General features: G+C 32.5%; 2 protein-coding genes across 3 annotated transcripts in view; one reads left to right on the top strand and one right to left on the bottom strand.

Annotated features, from left to right (window-relative positions):
• LOC140443820 (major facilitator superfamily domain-containing protein 12-like) overlaps nt 1-5,050 on the top strand; it is a 46,847-nt gene extending 41,797 nt beyond the window's left edge. For both annotated transcript variants that reach the window (XM_072535285.1, XM_072535286.1), the window contains 3 exons: nt 417-525; nt 578-728; nt 4,889-5,050. In XM_072535285.1, the coding sequence (XP_072391386.1) occupies nt 417-525; nt 578-728; nt 4,889-5,015 (387 nt within the window). In that variant the 3' untranslated portion in view covers nt 5,016-5,050. The remainder of the gene's footprint in view (nt 1-416; nt 526-577; nt 729-4,888) is intronic.
• Nucleotides 5,051-13,552: 8,502 nt separating this feature from the next.
• Nucleotides 13,553-14,781, bottom strand: Bub3 (mitotic checkpoint protein Bub3). The gene has a single exon (XM_072535281.1). The coding sequence runs from the start codon at nt 14,665-14,667 to the stop codon at nt 13,669-13,671; it is 999 nt and encodes a 332-aa protein (XP_072391382.1). The 5' UTR covers nt 14,668-14,781; the 3' UTR covers nt 13,553-13,668.
• Between the last annotated feature and the right edge of the window lie 48 nt (nt 14,782-14,829).

Here is a 14,829-nt window from a genome sequence, read left to right as displayed (position 1 = left end):
ATTTTAAAATAATATTGTCATCTTATTGCGACTGTAAAAGGAAATATTCGTATAACTTGCGCCTTTAAGAATGGGCAGACAGAGAACGACGTACCTGAGACACGAAGCCTGATAATATTTTTAGAAATGTAAAACTCTGTTTTTTTTTAATAATAGCGCTTAGAAACCGAATTATGTGCGAACAGAAAACTGTCTAAGACTGTAACTCTAACTGTCTTAGAAATATAGATAGCACTTTATAGAGCCTCGATATTTCTGCAGTACATGCTATCTCCATGATTCTTTTTTTTGCCGTTCAATATTTCTTATTATATTCAGTCAGAACTTGCGGATGGAAATGTAGACAGTCTCATATAATATGCTTACGTATTTTTTATCATTGCTGTGTACTAATTTTTTGCACATATATGTTACAGGTTATATATCTAATTGGAGTTTTAATTGGACTAGTCACATCTGTTTGGATTGGAGTGGGAGTTTCCCCAGAAACTGACACTGAGCTCTATAGTATTGCTGCTCTATTAGGTACATTTTTTGAATTTTAATTGTCACCAATACATTCATTTTATTGTTATAGGAATAACTGGATCTACTACTATGGTATCCAGTCTCTGCTTAACAGCAAATTTTGTAAAAAGTAATGGATCTGGAGGGGGTATGATCTATAGTTTTGTAACATTTACGGATAAGCTTATATCAGGATCAGTTGTCTTTATTGTCCAGCACCTGTAAGTAGATTGTTAAATATCTCAATTTTACAAACAACAATATTTGGTTTTATACTTAAGGTAAACGCTCCTATTTTCGACGCTGCCCCAATTATTGGCAGTAATTCTACATAATCGACAAAAATAAGAATTCTTGCGCGTGATTGTTCGACGAAAGTATTTCAATAATTTATAAGGACCTTTATCTACGCCTATGAACAATATGCCAATTGTCAGACGAAAACTGCAATCACAACATTTAAAAATATATTGGTCAGTTGGCGCCAAACTCTTGTGGGAAGTGTTTCTTGTTGTATGTGTTAAGAAACAGGTAAGCTACAGGATGCTATAATTCCTGATTAAAATATCGAATAACCGTTTTATTATGTTTTATATGTTGAGAAATAGTTTATTTTGATTATTTGTTGACCAAAAACTGTTTTTCTAGAGCTTTTTTGCAGTATTTTGAGGGTGCCGATAATAGGTACGTAAATATTAGCAGATGATCCAATCATCGGCTGGAGTGCCGATAATTGGTTATATGCATTAGACTGTATATAAACTGATTTTAGCGTAATCTTTTAACTTACTAGGACAAATGTTTGGTCATTATATGCAATAAAAAACGATGTTTCCTTGTACCAATTTTCGGCATTCCGTATATCTAATAGTAGAAATAGCCATAATTTGACCGAGTATAACACTGCCGATAATACATGCCTATACGTGCTGATAATTTGTTTTAGACTACAATTGAGAAATTAGCAATGGAAAAGAGGAAACGAATTCAATATTCTGCAGAAGATATAAACAAAGCTCTTGTAGCTGTTCAGTCAGGAATGCCATTTAAAACAGCTAGCAAGTTGTATAAGGTAACCAGATCGACTTTACAGGATAAAGTAAAGGGTAGAACTTCTTTAGAGAAGAAATCTGGACCAGGGACCACACTAACAGAAGAAGAATAAGACCTACTGGTAGCATGGCTATTTCGGATTGAAGCCTGTGGATTTCCTACAACAAAAACGCAGTTGTTGGATAGTGTTCAGCTACTGCTTAAAGAACTTAATAGGCATCCCGAACTGCCTACAAGAATTTCCCAAAACCTAACTTGTGCTGGAAACACTATAACAGAAAATCGAATTCGTCAATGGTTTATTGAAGTAGGGACCTTTTTAGAAAGTAAAAACAATCGCAACATAACTTTTGATCCTAGTCGTGTATTCAATTGTGATGTATCGGCTTTTTTCCTGACTCCTAATAGAGAGAAAGTGTTGGTTAGAAAGGGGGATAGAACAGTTTATTCGTTTGTTAGCAACGACAAGAAGGAAGGTTTAACAACTTTGGTTACCTGTAGCACCTCCCGTCAAATTTTACCACCCATGATCGTTTTTAAATATACAAGAATTCCCAAATCAGTTATCGAGAAAATACCGGCTCACTGGGGGATAGGAAAGTCTGAAAATGTTTGAATGACTGGCGAAAACTTTTTTGAGTATATCGCTAATATATTCCACATACATTCCTTGGTTAGTTGCTTAAAAAGTGTAGTTTCCGGTTATACTGTTTTTGGACGGACACGGATCACACTTAACGATGGCCCTAAGTGAATTTTGTACTAATAACAATATTATTCTAATAGCTCTGTGTCCAAACGCAACACATATTTTACAGCCCCTAGATGTTGCAGTCGTTCGACCATTTAAACGTGAATGGAAAAAGAGCGTGCATCGGTGGAGAATGGAAAACCAAGGTAAAAAGATAACCACAGATTCATTTGCACCTATTTTGAAAAGCACTTTTCAAAAAATGGTAAATATTCCCGATATAATTAAGAGTGGTTTCAAGGGTTGCGGACTTTTGCCCTTTAATGTTGAAAATATTAAATTTTCTAAATACTTTAAAGAAGACATGGCAGCACAAAACTGTCAAAAGATACAAGAAATGCCCCTTGTGTCAATGACTACTAAAATAATGTGTGTTTATTAATTCAGTTTTCATAGATATATTAAAGATTTTATATTTATCTTTGTATATATATGTATATATAAAAAAAGAAAAAATAAAAAAAAACACACACAACAAAACGAAATAATTCAAAACAAGCTGAATATGTTATAAGAGAAATAAAAATCTAAGGTATAATTGTAAAATTAGATATATAGGAAATATTTCTTTGTAAAATTAGAGCAGGACTATGATTGTATAGCAAACGAGAAGAAAGCAAGGAGCACTCCTTTAGAGCTTCCGAATAAAAAATACAAAATAATCCCATAAAGGTAAGATGGCGAATGGACAGAGACTCCGAAGCCAATAATGCTCAAACACACACACACACACACACACACACACACACACACACACACACACACACACACACACACACACACACACACACACACACACATATTTATATTTTGAAAAATACGTTACTTTATTTGACTTTTCAATTTAGTGTATTTACATACCTACAATAATTTATTTACTTCAATAGTACCCATCTAACTAAATATTTAGGTACCCTATATAATTATTTAAATCTTGGGTATCTAACTCATGCCGAAAAAAGGATCTTTGATGTGCCAAAAATTAGACCATGCATTTAATTTAGAATGCCGATAATGAGGACTTAGGACACTTTTCATTTTATTAATATTTTAAATATTATAAATTTGTTTTAGGATAAAATAAATATTTTTATTATTAAATTTTAAATATTATAATATTATAAGTTTGTTTTAGAATAAATCTATTCCAACTCTTTTCAAAAAAAATTTTGAAAAAAATTTAATAAAAAAATTTTTATTATTAAATTTTAAACATTATAAGTTGGTTTTAGGATAGAATAAATATTTTATGTGTAATTGTGATAGATTTTATTAGCCCAAACCATAATCTAAATATACGTTGTTCATGTAATTTGGTTACTAAACTAATTAAAATGAAGCTCCATTGTACTTAACGTGCTAAAGGTGCCGATAATAGGTACATTTACTTTATGTGATCCAGCCTAACTCATTAATTTCAAGAATTTGTAAAAACCACGAACAAATTTTAAACTATCTAAAAGAGAAACAGAAAACTAAATAGAGTAAAGAATAAAATAATGAATGTAACAAACTGTATCCCCTACGATTGTGACGCCTATGAAGTGCACGATGATTTAAAATATTATAATTTAGTAGTTGTTGAAAACTATTTACCCGACGCCATGCATATTGGTACTTTGTATTATTTCTAGCATAAGAAGTTAAAAAAAAATTACTATGTATTTACTTTCTACAACGAGGTCACTCATATAATGACTGTGACAGATTTCGTCACCGTTAAAAGAAAAATTCGTCATCACGACAGGATTTTTTCTATAGAGGAATATGAAGACTTAATCGTCTCTTCACCTACTCATAATAAATTTGATGTCAGACATGTTTTTTTATATTCACGTAGATGTAGCTGCTTTTAAAAAATGATGTCCACATTTCTTTAAAAAGAAGCTTTTGTTGATACGGAGCCTTGGTAAGGAAGTTCTAAAAAACGGAAAGGTTAGTTTCAGTAAAAATTCCTAGTATGAATTTAGCTTTTACTCAGATAATTTGGATATGGTATTAGCTAAACCATACATTGACGGCATTCTTGAAGATCATTTTCAGTTAAAAAAGCAGTCCATCTATGTTTGTGACCGTGACCGATTCTTAAAGTCTTTCTGCCTATCAGGGGAAAATTCCAATAAACATAAAGAAAAATGAAGACATTAAGAACCATCTAAAATATAAAACAAATAATTACAAGGCATTCTACAGCATTTTATGGAACTGGCCTACTACTAGTTTCGAAAAAACGGAACAAGAAGAAAGTTAAATTATCTTTATTTATTTTAAATGTTCTGGTTTTTTTCCTCTAAATTTAGTGTAGTAATTTACTGTTTGTAATAAACAATACTATTCGTATTAGAATGATTATTGTTACTTTTAATACCTGTTCATTGTGAAAACGGGTCATCTCTTTTTCAAAAAACTGCTATTTCTACGTCTTTTAAAATTAAAAAAAGACATTTTTAAAATCCATCAGTTTGTACGGTAAATTTTAAAACTAAAAAAAAACACACACAAAATTTAAAAAGTGGAGGTGACCCCTTTTCAAAATGACTGATTCAATTAAGTATACTAATTGAATTTTCTTTTCAGCCAGTGCACTCCAAAAAGCTCCTGTCCATACTTTTACAACAATGTACTGACCTATATTTGTGCTTTAGTGTCTATTTTTGCCCTATTAGCTCTAATATTATTGTACAGTAAAAGAAATTTAATTTAGATTAAACAAAGAGTTAATATTATGGTTTAATTTATCTCCCATTCCTTCTCAATTTTGTTTATGAATACAATATATTAAATTTTTAAGATTTGGAATAGGTAAGCATTAATTCATATCTAATGTATACTAGCATAACTGTCTATTCTAAAATACATGTTTATTAAATAGATCGTGTAACATTCAAAATTGGAGTCTAAAGAAGTTAATATCCGAAGGCAAAATTTAAGACAAACGTGGTCGAGATAGAATAAGAAGCTTTTGGCTCAAGAATCTAAACTAATGATATGCAGTTAGCACATCAATATTCCGGACAGTATTAAACAGAATGAAGATCATGCAATTTGTTGTTAACGTTCTAGTGGGATATGACACTTGAACAAGAAGAACAAAATTCTCCAACAAAGATAAATCAGAGACTTTTAAGGAAGTTAAGCCAGAGAAAGTTCCAGTATTCAACAATATTCACCCTGAATTCCTTATAATTTGTATCAAGTAAACAAAAGTTTAGCTGGTTCGATTTTTTACAGACATGCAAATTGAAAACATCCAATAACGATGGCCATGGTGAGTTTATAGTCTTTCGTGACGGGGTATACATTTTGTACTAAAATGGAATCAAAAGTGGCTCAATTGGAGCTGATAAACAATGTTGAATTAGTTTACAGTTTAAGTATGTAAGATTTATAATATGTTTTAAAGATGAGAGATATGGGACTGAAGGTTTTTGGATTATTTGGTGGCATTCCCAGTTTTATATAGCTCTCCAGATGTTAGGAAGGTGGCCAGTTACTAGACAGTTATTAAACAGTTCCACTAGTAATTCTTTGGTTTTTACACCAAGACATTTAATTTGTCCTACAATAGTGTTGTCAAGACCTGCTTTTCTTATTTTTTCCTTACCTATTTCTGGCTGGTAAAATTGGTTGTTTCTTTTCATTTCTAATTATTTTGGTACCTAATTATTTTTAAGGTTCTACAAACTTAATAAGTTTGCAAAAAAATATTTTTATTTTGTTCAAAATTTAATTTTAAATATTATGGTCGCCAACTTACCCTCCTTTCCCCTACCTACTACAAAAAGTTCTCATTTCGCTAATTAGAACTTTAGGCCAGTGATTGAACATTTTGCCTTGAATTTAAAATAATATGCAATGCAAATTAGTTATTTAAGGCAGTGAAAGGCGAAACTCAACCATTTTTACTGTCCTTTCAATAATAGTTTGAAATAAATTATCTGGCTGTGCTGATATACCTCAAATTTTGTTTCAATCAGAGCTACGTAAGTGTTATAAGTGTAAGGTAACATGTGTATTTAAGAAAGACAAAAACAATTTTGCTGTATATGCGGCCAGTTAGACTGATTTATTGATAAGTATGTTGTTTCTACCTTCTGATTTTTTTCTAATTACATTCGCATTTGGGTTCCCGTTCGCCAAGCCTGTCTACTGTACCAGTCTTCTTCAGATAGATTTCTTGCTGACATTGCTTTTGAAATTCCTTGCATCCATGTTGTTGGTGATCGTCCTCGTTTTCTTTTCTCTGGTGGTATCCATTCTAATATTTTTTTGGTAGTCTTTCTTCCCCCATACGTCTAACATGTCCGTACCATGTTAATTGTTGTTTTTCGATGTCTTCTATAATTGATCTTTGTACATTCATTTGATTCCTCATGTCCTCATTTCTCATATGTTCTAATCTATACTTTCCCGCTGCTCTCCTCCAAAAATCCATTTCAACTGCCAATATGTTACCTTTAAGTTTTTGTGATAACTGCCATACTTCTGAGCCATAGACGATTACTGGTTTCAATATGGTATTATATATTCTTTTTTTCGTTTCCGGTCTTATATTTTTCTGCCGTAGTACTGAATTCAATGCACCTATAATTCGTTTCCCTTTGGTTATTCTGTCTTTTATGGCTTTATCAGTTCTTCCTGTCTTTGTTAGTTTTACCCCCAAATATATACATTGATCGCATTTCTTAATTTTCCCGTCTTCTAAGTCGAGGTCATCTATGCAAAGATTTTCTCTATTTTCTCCTCCTATGCAAAGATATTGCGTTTTTTGTAAATTTACTTCGAGGCCCCATTTTTTGTACCCTATCATTAGTTTTCTAGCCATATACTCCAGGTCTTCCTTGTCTTGGGCAATAAATACCTGGTCATCTGCATAGTGCAACGTGTATAACGTTTCATCCCCAATATAGACAGCCCCATCCCTTTACACTTCTTTTTTCAGTGCCTGAATGTTTCGTCGATATATATATATATATATATATATATATATATATATATATATATATATATATATATATATATATATATATATATATATATATATATATATATATATATTGAATAGTATGGGAGATAAACAACAACCTTTTTTCAGTCCTTTTGTTACCCGAAACCCATTAGAAACCTTATTTCCTATTTTAACTTTTGATATTGTGTTGTTATATAGATCTTTAATAGCGTCGGTTAGTGGAACGCTGGTTTTCTCCAATACTTCCCACAATTTCGCAGCAGACACGGTATCATATGCTTTTGTTAAATCTACTAAAAGTAAATGCACTTCTCGAGATCTCAGTGTTCTTTTCCCGAGTATTTGGGATAAGCAGAAAATACTATCTATTGTGGATCGTCCTGCTCTGAATCCGTTTTGTTCTTCTAATTCAAAGGGACGGTATTCCTCGCATAATATACGTTATTTTATAATTCTCCCATATAATCTGCTAAGCTTGCTCGTAACAGTTATACCCCGATAGGTATTGCAATCTTCCTTATTTCCTTTTTTATGGATATATGTAATCCATCCTTCTTTCCAACTTTGTGGCACTGGTTCTCCGTGCAAGTGCCTATTGAAAACTTCTGTTAGTATCTCGAATAGAGTGTTGGTTCCATTTTTTATTAACTATGCATATATCCCCTCTGGACCCGGAGCATGTCCATTTTTCAACAATGATACAGCTTTTTTAGTTTCTTCGATGTTAATTATTGGTGGTTCTCCTTGAATCAGGACTTCATGTTGTTCTACGTTTTTGTATTCCGGTCTTTCTTCTACTAACAGTGTTTTATAGTGCTTTTCCCATTTTTCGGGCTCTATGGAGTGTATGGCTATTTGTTTTGTTAGATCTGATGTTTTTTATAAACCTCCAGGATTCTCTTGATTTGCGGCCGCCAATGTACGTATCTAATTCCTGACATTTTCTCTCCCAGCTTTGATTTTTTGACTCTATTATCGTGGATTTAAATCTATTTACCATTTCTCTATATTCCCTTTTGTGTTCTGTAACAGTCGTTACTTATACTGTATTTATATTACAATAATTTCAGAGATGTAGTATGGGTTGCCTAACTTTAAGTGTTCATTTGCCCATTAAGTGTGTATTTTTAATAATTTAAGTTGTCACTCTGATCTAATTTGGTACCATTGCGAACCAGAGAGATGACAGTAGATTAGGGGGAGTGGAAACTGGCTCTTGGTTAACTTAGTTAACAAACTGTGAATTACAATTCACTTTTGATCGAGAGTTTGAAGTGGTACAAAGGTGGTAGTTAGCGAAAGAAAATCCAATTAATGCATAGAATTTCCTTCACTTCAAGAAGTTAAATGTTTTAAGTATAATCGTAACCATTTAATTGACGGTGTTTTCGGAAACTCGGGAGGCTGAAGGGAAATTTCTAACACGGAATTGATTAGCTATCTGGTAATTTTTTTTTATATTATAAAAACTAACTTTTTGTTCCCACATCCCACATCCTTAAGGTATTCAGAATGACCTTGGGTCACGAATTCAAGCATAGTATGGCCGCTTACAATCATTCTGGCATGAATCTGATTAAAATTCGGATTTTTCCCAAAAATTCATCTATTACAATTTCCACAGATATTTTAATGAACATAGAGTATTTTATCTATATCCTATTATTCAGATTCATTATTTCATATTTTAATATAGTATTTTGTTCAAGGCCATTATATTTTTACTCTATGTGAAGCAAGGTCACGCTACATCCGATTGGATGGGTTTTTTTTTATCTACTATAATTATCTTTTTGCTCCGGTTTCTTATGCTGAAAGAAACTTTCCTCACTTCTTCTTTGATTTCTTTTTATCAATGTTGAGACTAGAAGTAACGGGGAATTGTTTTCAGCCACCTCCCATGGAATTATAAACTTCCCTCAGAACATCCGAGGGAGAGTACCACTTCAACTCTATAAGAATCAGGGTCATTGGGACAAGCCAGGGGGTATTGTCTACTCCACCCTCATTTTTTTTTCCAGCCTGCACCTAGAGGTAGGGCAGGACCGTAATCATCGGAACTGAGCCAATTAGCACCAGCTCCGTGCTAATTTCGAACCTCAAGGAGGACTTCGCTGGGACACCGAAGCCATTCGGGAGTATCCTTCCAGACAACTGTTTCACCTAGGAGGACAGTTGGTTTTTGCTGCAGAACTATATATATATATATATATATATATCTTGTTTCACCAGTTATAGGTTTTTTTTTATAACATATATATATATATATATATATATATATATATATATATATATATATATATATATATATATATATATATATATATATATATATATATATATATATATATATATATATATATATATATATGTATATATTAATTAATATAACTCCCCTTGGTGTAAGGTATCGGTAAGTTTGAGCTAAAATTCTACCCAGAGATTATCTTCCATTGTTTTTTTGTATTAACCATTTATTTCATTATTAACTTTAATTATTTCATTATTTGTTTACTTAACTAATTTTTTTATATTCCATCTTGCGTTATTAACTCTGGTTATTATCCCTTCAGGATAATAGACCGTTTCAATTGTTTAACTTGGCTTGTTCCCATTTATGTATTATTTTGTTTATATTTGAATTTAGAGTTGTTTAACAATATTGTTGGTCATATTGTAGGTTAGTTTAATATATTTACTTGGCTATACGTTCTTCCAACGTTAGCATTATTTTGTTTAGGGTTGTTTTTAACCTAGATGTAGGTTGTACACTCTATATCAGAGTTATTCTGTGTAGTTTTCAACTTTTTGTTAGTTGTTTTCAACATTTCTATTAAAATATTATATTGTGAAATTTTCATATACTTTTTGGTAACTTAGAGATTGTCAAAATCTAAGAAGTTATATTTAATAAACTTGAATTTGTTTTGCATATAATTTTTTATTAATATTTCCTTACCTTTTTACATTTACAGCATTTTTGTTTATTAAATCAACTTTAATTAATATTAGCAGTATACGATACCTGGAAGAGTGACCGTTACTCTTTTTAGAGTAGTATCCCTCTTCTGGCGCCCTCAATTTGTTTTCTTTGTTAATTTTCATTATATCTATTCATTTTTCATATCTTCTTTTGTATCCATCATACATATTTTCCTGATTTACTGTCTTTAAAAGGCATGCAAATTGGCCGTATCCATCCTTGAGTTTCTAGTGGTCATTCTCTTGCCTACATTGCTAGCCTAGCCACATTCCGTTCAATATTTTTTTTTCATACTTCTTTATTTAATTGTTATCTATTTTATCCCATATATATATATAGACCACTCTTCTTATACATCTCTTCTCCTACACACCCCAGTATTTTGCTACAGTTCTTGATCCTTTGTTCCCAGCCATCTGTGATATAATTTTTGCTTTTGTTCTTTCATTTCCTGTAGTTCATCATTCCACCAATTATTTGTCTCTGAGTTTGTTTACTCTTATACCTAATGCTTCTTTGGCCGCTTAATGCAGTCTTTTTCTTATTATTCTATGTAAATCTTCTGTTGTTTTATGTTTGAATTCCTGTGGTAGTTGTTGCTCCAATCTTTTTTTATATAATTCTCTAGTACTAGGTATCGTTGTCTAAACTTGTTAGATTGTACTGCAGTTGTTCAACTTCTACTGAGTGATTTTCATTTAGATTTTTATTTTGTTGGTGTTTACCATTTCCGCTTAGAGGTAGTATCATTTTGGCTTTTACTAGATGGTGGTCACTTCCACATTCGGCTCCTCGAAACACTCTTACGTCATGCACTTTTATTTTAGATTTTTGTTTCATTATTAGGTAATCAATTACTACTCTTAAGTTTCTTGTAGGCTGAGTCCATGTATATGTATGTATTTCCTTATGTTTGAAATACCCATTCATGATCCTTAGTGAGTTGTGTCTCCACATTTCTATTAAGTCATTGCCATTGTCGTTTGTAGTGTTTTCTCCATATGGTCTTATTGTTTTATCGTTTATTCTTCTACCAGTTCTTGCATTGAGGTCACCTAGTATAATAGTTTCCCTTGTTTGACCTATTTGAGAAATAGTTTCATCTAGGACTTCATAGTATTTTGTTTTTTCTTCTAGGCGTGCATCATAATTCGGACCATATGTGCCTATTATTGTTATTTTTGATCTTTTCAGGTTGAGGTTGATCTTTATGATTCTTTCGTTTATTGCTTACCAGTTCGATATATTCTTTTTGTATTTCTTCAGTATAAGTATTGATACTCCTCTTTTGGCATGTTCTTCCTTATTAACTCCCGTGTGTATATGTATATATCTATCAAGATTTTGGGTTCCTTGTTCTTTTTTCTTTGTTTCTAAGAGTACAGCGAAGTCCATTTTGTGTTTTTTCACTTCTTCGATTTTATTTATAATTCCTTGTGTATTCCATGTACCACAAATCAGTGTTCGTTTTCTTTGCCATTGTCGCCGTCCTTTAGTTCCATCCATATCCCGAGGCTTGGTTTCGGTATTTTTAGCATTACCATTTTTTTCCAATAATGAGTTTCTGGCCCATTGCTAGGGGGACCAGAATTTTCTGTCAGGGTTTATTCTCTTAGCCGATAAATAACTCACCACGCTGGCAGACGGGTTGGCGAATATAGGGAAGGAATTTGGAGTTTAGGTAGGATAATACTGGGATTTGGGCCTGGTTTCACCTAAATAGGGAATGGAGGAAAAACCAGGAGCTCGCGTGGGCAGGGACACTACCTCCCTGAAGTAAGTCTACCCTCTATCGGGACCATAAAGGGGTACCTACCCGCTACCGCTTCTAACTCTAACTACGTATTCCAGTGATAAATTAAACAATGTTGGAGCCAGCCCATCACCCTGTTGTTTTATAATCCTTGTGTTATTTGAAATGTGTCTGCCATCTCATGTTTTATCTGTGTCCGTCATCGTCATTCAGATAAGCCTAACTAATTTAGATGGTATTTCAAATTCACCTAATATTCTGTATAAGCGTCCCCATTTATGTCATGTTTCCTAGGCTTACCTAACCTAACCTACTTAATCATGAATAGTTGCCTGCATGATATTCTCTGCGAGGGGTTGCAGTCTATGCTTAAGTATACTGGTAAATATTTTATATCTATGACACACCAAGAAGATTGCTGTGGCCATTATCCGATGTATTCTTTTTCAGTTCCTAACTTTGCGTTTGCGTCACCAATAACTATTTTGATGTCGTTTTTTGGTGTTAGATCATATCTTTGCTCTAGCAAATTGGTAAAAAGTTACTTTGGTGTCGTCATCTTGTTCATTCGTTGGGCAGTGAACGTCTATTATGGATAAGTTGAAGCGAGTTCTTATTCATATCATACAACTTTGTTCATTAACTGCTTGAAAATCTGCTATGATGTGTTTAAGTGTATTATCGACTATAAATGCTAACCCAGATTCCTTATTTCCTGCATCAAAACCTGTGCATGTTTTTGTGTTTCCGATACCCCTCCCTAGCCATCTTGTTTCTTGAATTGCTGTCAAACAATCTTGTATCTTTTCAATTCACTGAGCAGGGCGCTCAATGCTCTGGGTCTATTCACAGTTCTAACATTTTAAGTCCCTGATTGCAAGATTAAAAACCTGGCATTAATTCAGAGAGATAATATTTCAAAGCTGCATGATGCTTGCAAGTCATCAAAAGATACAATTATTAAGGCTAATGAAGTGATTTCATATTTAAAACTGCTTAATACAGAAATACAAGCTAAAAATAAACTACTAAAATTTTACTTAAGGAAACTAAGATCGATCAATGTGATCTTCTAATCAGCTTGCTAGGAGGAGCCTACTGCGTAACTCCAAAGAACTGAAACATAGCCTCATTCTTAAACATTTGTTAGATAGCTATGACAGGACTTTACAGCAACTACTAGAATACCTAAACATTAAGCAGGTAATGACTGATCACATAAACTCTGGAGAAACTAATTTAAAGATTGTCTATCGAAATGACAAGCCTAAAATTACTAATAAAAATTTAAACTAGCTACATTGTCTAACAAGAATATATGCATTACTTATCAAAATGTTAGAGGCTTGAATACAAAATAATAATATACTGAATCTTGTGGTTGTTAATTTTGAATGTGAGGCCAATAGAGAAAATCTGACCCTTGTCCCTGAAGATAGGTCACATTCTAGCCTCAGTATCTCCTTTTCTCTCTAGAGTGGTCAATAATCATTAATTTTCAAGATATAAATATTTTTAACAATAAACATTTAGACTAATTTTGTTTTTAGAATTTATTTATTTATAGTTAGATTAAAAATTAGAAAATACAGACAATGTTGGGATAAACATTAACTTTACATTACTTACTTAAATATATAAAAGTCTTTAATTTAATTAGAGGCAACATATTTAGGTTTTGTCTCTTGATCTGTAACAGCTCTAATATAAATTACATCTTCTGGAAGATGATCAGGTAAGGGATCTTCTTCAAGAAAGTATGAGCAAGCAATTGCTAACACTGATCCATTGTGACTGAAGCTTAATGAAGTGACTGAAGTATGGTACTGATGGAATTGGCATAAACGTTTCTTGTTGAAGCCATCCCAAATATTGACATAACCATCTGATCCACCAGTTGCAAAAGTATTATGTATAGGATGAAAACTAATAGCATTAACAGGATAAATTTTTTCTAAACCATCCTCTTTAATTCTATGACATTTAAAAGCATATTTTTTCTTTTGTACTTCTGGGTTTGTATCCAAATATTCTACTGCAACTCTACCCTCAATGCTACTTAGAACATAACCCTGTTTATTAGGAAAACATCTTATGGCTCTAGTTTGATATTTTAAATTTGATTCACGCTTCTGTAAAGTGTATGACATATTTCTTATATCCCACACCAGAATTTTGCGGCCTGCTGTTCCAACAACTAATTTTTCACCACAAACACTCATAGTATATACTCTTTCACCTTGATTATAACTGCCACTGCATGCAAGTTGACGTGGATCCCATAATTTAACATGATGATCCCAACTTCCAGTAATAATAGCATTAATTTCATTACAATATTCCACACACTTGATAGGGGCTGCATGGTTTCCAATAGAACTTTCCTTAGTCGAATTGAAGTCAAAAGATTTTAATACTGCATCTAATCCTCCACTATATGAGTGGACTGCATCGGTGAAGCAACAATCCAATACTGCTGCATCGTCGTGAGCATATTTATGTCTCATGTTATTAGCGATTACATCGTATAATCTTACATATCCATCCCAAGAACTCACAAGTAAAAATTGATTTGTATTTGGCCCAAACTTTACAGCTGAAATGGCATCTTCTGGGGCTGACTTTAATTTATATTCAGTTTGAGATTTCATCTTTGTTTTTTTCTTAAAATATCATAAACATAACCTAAAACATACAATCATACAAAATCCACAGCACTGGATCGGCAATGACGGCAATGAACGATGAATATGAACGAACTAACGAACGGTACAGATCCGATTTCCGATATATCCTGATCATTCGATTAAAAA

This window comes from Diabrotica undecimpunctata, chromosome 6, assembly GCF_040954645.1.
Source record: "Diabrotica undecimpunctata isolate CICGRU chromosome 6, icDiaUnde3, whole genome shotgun sequence".
NCBI lineage: Eukaryota > Metazoa > Arthropoda > Insecta > Coleoptera > Chrysomelidae > Diabrotica > Diabrotica undecimpunctata.
This window is presented reverse-complemented; position numbering and strand designations above follow the sequence as displayed.